General features: G+C 40.2%; 1 protein-coding gene across 1 annotated transcript in view; it reads right to left on the bottom strand.

The window, feature by feature from the left end:
- Positions 1-6569, bottom strand: part of GRIN3A (glutamate receptor, ionotropic, N-methyl-D-aspartate 3A) — a 121908-nt gene that overhangs the window by 2452 nt on the left and 112887 nt on the right. The window contains exons 7-8 of the mRNA XM_009322537.1: positions 2351-2515; positions 1506-1579 (exon numbers count right to left, since the gene is read on the bottom strand). Of these exons, the coding sequence (XP_009320812.1) occupies positions 1506-1579; positions 2351-2515 (239 nt within the window). The remainder of the gene's footprint in view (positions 1-1505; positions 1580-2350; positions 2516-6569) is intronic.

The raw sequence follows: 6569 nt of genomic DNA, 5'->3' as shown, positions 1-6569 counted from the left end.
AAAGTGTAATAATATAATTGATTTGAGAGCCCTGGGTCATACCTTGCCACATCAGTGTTTATGACAAGCTGAGTAGCATGTTAGTGGGTGTCTTGAGTTAAATTCACCATAATTCTGTGCAAAGAGCAGCTCAGACCATGAGAAAAGCAAGGATGGTGGGTGGGTGTGCATGCACACACACATGGGCTGGATGCTGTGTGGGCACAAGTTGCACAAACGCATGGGCTGGATGCTGTGGGGGCAGAAGTTTTTGGGCAGCAGCACATCTTCACTCTCAATGTTGAAAGAATATTTGTATGGTTCTTTTTCCAAACTCTGCAAGTCTTATAGCCATCTCCTTGTGTTAGGAAATTTTTGCACTACTCAATATCTGGCAAATAATTCAGCTGGTGCTTTTTGTATCATCACAGATACAGAAAGCCCCCTCCTCTGGAAGATCCTCCCTCCGCTGAGTTAGTGCCTCAGGTTGTGGGAGTGTGAATGCTACCACCCAGCGATGAGGTTGTAGGAGGAAGAAATGTTGCACCAGTTAGCTCCTGGTACTGCTGTTCAAAGATCAAAAGTGAGGAGTTGCTTTTGTGCAAGGAGGTGCCACACTATGGGGTTTTGTGGGGCAGTAAGATCAAAGAATGAACAGGAAATTAATTGCATGTGCTTTTATATACTTGTCTGTATATAGGCAGTCTAGAGGCTTATAGATGTTTACTTCTTACATTTGCTGCCATTAGTGCAGGAATGACAAACTAAACACAACATACATTTACATACGTGGGTTTCAGACATGCCAAATATCTAGCAACAGCCTGGAAGACATTTCATTTCCGTATCTGTGGCTGAACTTATCTGTAGAAAAGCAATACTGCTGCCTGTGTCTTTAAAAGGTGCAGTAATAGTTTTGAGTTACTGAGCAAGTGCATAGTTTTAATAAAATGCCTTGTGTTCGTGGTAGCTATAGATAAGATTGTCTCCTCCTCAGAAGACATAGGCTATGAAAACAAGGCAAGGTTGTTACCTACTTTTTTTCTCCAACAAGAGTTGTTTGAGACAAAGGTTTCTGAAAGAAGCGAGTTTTCCTCTTCTCAGCTTTCTTATTTCTCATTCTAAAAAATAAGAAAGCTGAAAAAGTTTCTAACGTATATACTGCCTGATCTCTCATTCACTGTGAAGCTATCTCACAGGGCCCTAGTTATCTGCCAGTGCTTTAGCACGTGAGTAATTAATTACCTAAAAACAAGAGCAGTGGACTTAAAAAAATGCAAAGCCTGTCTTTAGAATGGAGGTGCTTTTATTAGCTGTGTGAAATCATGAAAGAACAAAATTTCTAGATTTAATACTTGCTATTGGAAACAATTTCTGCTTCCCTCGTCACTTCTATCTTGTTTGCTTTTTTTTGCTTCTATTATCTTTGGGGTGTATTAGATCCATAAGTATATATCCAGACACAACATATTTCATTTCAAAGTAATTTTTGTAGTTTGTGTTTTAAGGCATGCAAAACTTCCTACCTCTTTTCTACTCGTTTTGTCTTAGGCTGGCATTTATCCTCAATAAATGAACTGTTCAGAGCACGATGTAATCTCTAGAGGGACAAGAAGAAAATAAATTAGTAAAAGCAAGATTAAGAATAGCTCCATAAATAGGAAACAATTTGGGCTTTGTGTGATGGACTTGAGCATAAATTATTTTGCACATTCAAGGATACAAGCAATGTCTGTGCTTTATTATTACAACAGATTTATTTTCCCATAGTTTCCCAAGGAAGGGCAATCTGAAAGGTTGATAAATAGTTTGCAAACAATCCTTGGTGTTAGAATTCCTCAGAAAAAAAGTGGATCTTGGCAAACTTCATTATTTTCTAAAAGATCTCTTTCACTGTGCTGCTTTAAAGCAATACAAACTCTTCCTTTTTGTGCCTTTTTCTGCAAAGTAAGCACTTCCTTTAGAGCAAACACCTAGAGCAATTTTATTCCATAATTTTCCCTGGAATAATGAAGGAAGTTACCCAGCACCTCCTGCATGCATCAAGAGTTTGGGAACCCGTAACAGTGAGATAAAATGTTCTGGTTAGTCAGTTCAGGATAACAACACTGTTGCTTCTGGTGTCCAAAAGTTACAAGGTTCCAAGTGCAAATGGAAAGGTCCCTTCTGTAGGCTTTGCAATTGTGAATATTTGAACTGTTTCCTCTGTGCTTCTCATTCCATCATTAAGAAAGCCTCTTCAAATTCCAGAAGCTGCTGTCACACTTCAAATGCCAATCATCAGAGCTCTTACAACCTTTTACGCCTTGTTCTTGTTCAGGCTTTCTTAATCAGCCACATGACTTTCACAGGGTTACTTCTGAATACGTACCTGACTTGTGTGGAGCCAGTACTTCATCTTGGATTTCTTCCTGATTCGTGGCAGGACCAGTCTGTACACAATGTGTTCCCCAATGGTAGTGAGAATGGACAAGCCAAACCCAATGCACAACATCACAAAGAGCCCAGAAAAATGCTTGATGCCCATTTGCAGTGTCTGTGAATAAAATCAAAAGGGGACGTTAATGAAGTAGGCTGTTAGTGTGTTTTAACAGATGCCTCTGTCTCCTCATTTGGAAATGTGGTCTGACTGAATACACAGTGGTGAAATACTGCAGAATAGTCTGGATACTGTTCACAACAAAGCCTTTCTGTGCTGCAGAAAGCTTGATGTTCAGTCAGAGCAAAGGACCTGTCATGGGACTGAGAATCAGCCAAAGACCAGGGAATTTTTTTCCTTGTGCTGTTTCCCTAGTGAGATTAAGTGTTGAACACGTATGAGAATCCAGTATTTGTGGTGGCTTTGCATTTCTAAAAGCAAATACTGCTTGACAGAATACAGTCAATGAACTGTAGAGCAAGTCCTTCATCAGCAGCAAGCTAAGACCAACTGCTCATATTTTCTGGGAATTGATCATTAACTTCCCCGTTTTGTGCTTTACCCTCGATGGAAGGTCATAGAGAAAATGTTTTGAAGTAGTAGCACAAACACAGCACCTCTCCACTCCCTACATGAACAGGACTGAAATTGTGTTTGTTAGGAACTCTGACTGCAATTATGAAAAACACTCTCACCTTGTTCTGCCAACCCACCCTTTTCATGTAGGGTAGGAAGCCTTTAATTAATTTGAGTCTCTTATTGACATTAATCTGGTTTGAAGACCAAGAAACCATGTGCAGCAGCAATCTGTACCACAAACACCTGCACTCCAATGGGTCGGTCAGGTTTGTGTTATCTTAGCACGTTATGTGTAATCTTAGTACCTTTATTCTCATGCCTCCATAACTCAATTATGGGTTTATCAATAACTAAAAACTCTTGCTAATAATTACCGCCCACAGACTACTTTGGAAAGATTTTCAAGAATACAAGTTCTACTTGTGCCTTTCTATTAAAGAATGCTATTCCCCATGTCAGAAAAAAAAGGAGCAGAAAATTGCTTGGGTAAGGTTGTGTGTCAGGAGATGGTATCTGGGATGCTATCACCCTGGATAACTGACCTGCGTGTTCCTTCAGTTTGTTGTTAGTTTGGTGGGTGGGTGGTGGTGAGTATTGTGCTTTGTTATGACTCTAGCTGTGTAATCCAGAAAAGAAACTGGATTCAGTCAAAAGATAAATCACAGAATGTTTGAAAAATCTTGTTATGAGGTAATTTTAAGCCAAAGAGTTTGATTAGTGATGAGTCCACTGAAGTTGAAGGCTTGGAAGTCCCTTTGTGTACTTCTGTTGGGCGATTGTGAGCAGCATTTCTCTCTTCTGGTTTCCATACTTGATTTCTGTTCTTTAAAACACAATGGTATGAGATAGCATTTCACAGATTTTTAACAAGAACAGAGCTTCAGCAATCTAGCAGAGTGAGAAGTTTTGCATGTGGCACTGGCAATGAACTCTTATTTCGGGGGTTCTCTGCCAAAATCAACCTGCTTGCCCTAAAGCGCACTGAGCAGAATTTTTGGGAAGAGAATTTTTATACCAGTGAATAATCACTTCAAGGGTGTTGAAGGGTATAATGGGGGTGTAAAAGCAATTTCTAAAGAAATTTGCTGCAGCCTGGAAAGGAAAGTGAAAAACCACAACAGAGTGATTCTGGGGTAGAAGGGTGTCAGAGTCTTGGCATGAGGATTTTCTGATGCTGAGAGTGCATCGGTTCAACCTGAAATCAAAAATTCCCTCTCAGCATCAGAAATTTCTTGTTGGGAAGAGCCTGTTGTCCCATACTTTGTCCTTCCAGTTAGGGGAACAGGAGGGCAACACAAAAATGACAGGTGGTAACACTTTAAACCACTCAAAAAACAGCATTTGACTGAAGGTCTGCGTTACCTGGCCTGTTTCTTTTAATTAGCAGTGAAGCCCAACTTTTAGCCCAGGTAGCGTAAAAGCAAAATGAGGCCCCACATCTGACATTTTTCTCAGAGGTCTCTAGAGCCAAGACCTCAGTATGGCTCATCTCTGAATTCAGCATATGTAAGTATCTGTAAGAAGCAAAAAGACTGCTATCCTACTAGCTGAACATACCGGTTAAATGTGCTTTTGCTAGTTCTCCAAGAAGCATTAATGCAAATCACTTGGTTCCCAAAAGGATGTTCAAGGGAAGTATGAAACAACTTCCTTAGAGATGTGGAGTTAACAGTAAACATAAGAATAAACTGAATGAGAAATAGAATAATAATTAAAAAGGCATAGATTTGCTCAGTCATCTGAAGAACACACCTATATATATATGCTCCCAGGCTACTGCTGTTTCGTGTCATACAGAGTAACAGTCTACGGGTGGGCATTGCCATAAACTCCCTTGGTGGCAGGAACCAGTGAATCAGCTGGGTGAAGGTCCTTTTGCTGAGCTACTTGAGAAGTAATGCACAAGTCCCCAGAGGCACGGGAGATCAGTAAGGAGGCCTGATCTGCTAGTGTTAAGGTTGCTGTATAGTAGGGAGCATTTATATTGCTCTGAGAATAGGAACTAGGTTTAATGGAATATGATAAAACTCTAGCCATTCAAAATAATAATTAAAAAAAGAGACACAGTGGCAATTGCAGTGGGGATTCCTGCATGCGTGAGATGTCTCCTCCAGCCTGAGGTCAGTGTTTGATGCCGCTCCAGTACTGCTGCAGAGAGAACACTTGGCCAGCTCCTTACATGAAAAATAACTCCCTTGTCTTCAGTAAAGCTGCTCTGATTTATGCTGATGAGGGTCTGGCTCACTGTCCTGTCAGCTCTGCAGAATAGTTTTCTACCGTCCCTGGAAACAGCACTGGCATCTCAGATGTGTTTTTCACTTGTAATGGATAGCTTTTGAAATTGTCCCAAACAAGACATCTTTTCCTAGGAAAGGAAATGGCAAAACAAATCATCAATAATATTCATCTAGTAATAAAGAAGATAATGCATTGAAAGAGCTGCCTGATAAAGGCTGCACAATAGAGGGAAATTTTTGAGACTAAATTAAGTGGGGAAACGAGGTAGGGGAGAAATAATTAGCAGTGTGTCTTGTAGTGTATGGAGTGATTATTTATAGCAATATCAGCACATTTACATACCATTGTAAAAAGGCAATTTATCAGCTGTTCATAATTACTGTAGACACACACGTTAACAAAGGAAACCATCTAATAGAGGGACCTCTCATTTTCATAGTTTCATGCTGATCGGTATCAGAGCAGCAAGCTCTACTACTTATTTTGTAGTTTGTGTATGTATTTGTAGGTGCATGTATAGAATATATTTGGAAAGAGCAGCAATAAACTGGATTCTCTCTATCACTGCTTTCCTCCTTTCCTCTCTGCTGAAGTGGTAGGGGTCAGGTGTGTTAGGTCTTTGCTAGCAATAGAAAACCAGCTGATGACTTTCTCTACTGCAACATCTTCTTTTCTTTATAAAAGCCCATAATGTGGTGTATTCTCTATTAAACCAGGATAACAATACAGTCCTTGCTCCAACTTTGTAATCATAATTTCAGGAGGTTAGTCCCTGCATTTTAGGAGAAGGAACTCAATTATGCCTATGTGGTGGTTCTGAAGCAATAAGCAACCATAGTCAATCCTGTGATGACTCAGCTAATGGGTGCTAAGCGCTACATTGGCAACAGCCTCTAAGTTATTTGTCACTTGCAAACTGGGAAACTGGCAGTTTCTGAAAACCAACAAAAAAACAGAAGTGGAGGTATCTGCTTTTTTATATATCCTTGGAGAGACTTTTCTGATTTATCAACCTGTATCTGCAATTCCTACCTAAACATTTCCTGCCGTCTCCTTTGTAGTTATACACTTTTTCTTTGGGCCTTGAAGAGAAGGAGGGGGATGCAGAGAAGGGGGTTTGATATTTGTGTTCTCTGAAGGGGGGAGCAGACACAAAAAACAGCACTCAGTGATTTCAATATTGGATTACATGGGCAAAACTCCTGCTTTACTCCCTACTACAAGAGACTGTAAATGCTTTACTCTCCCTGGTTGTACGGAGAGCAGTGAATAAGCCATCAAATACACCTGTGGTCCAGCTCTGAACAATTAGAAGCCTCTGAAGATTTTTGTGGATACTTTGCAGGTTGGCAGC

Source organism: Pygoscelis adeliae, unplaced genomic scaffold, assembly GCF_000699105.1.
Source record: "Pygoscelis adeliae isolate BGI_AS28 unplaced genomic scaffold, ASM69910v1 Scaffold64, whole genome shotgun sequence".
In the NCBI taxonomy this organism is placed as follows: domain Eukaryota; kingdom Metazoa; phylum Chordata; class Aves; order Sphenisciformes; family Spheniscidae; genus Pygoscelis; species Pygoscelis adeliae.
Note: the sequence above shows the minus strand (reverse complement) of the source record. Positions and strands in the feature narration are given on the sequence as shown.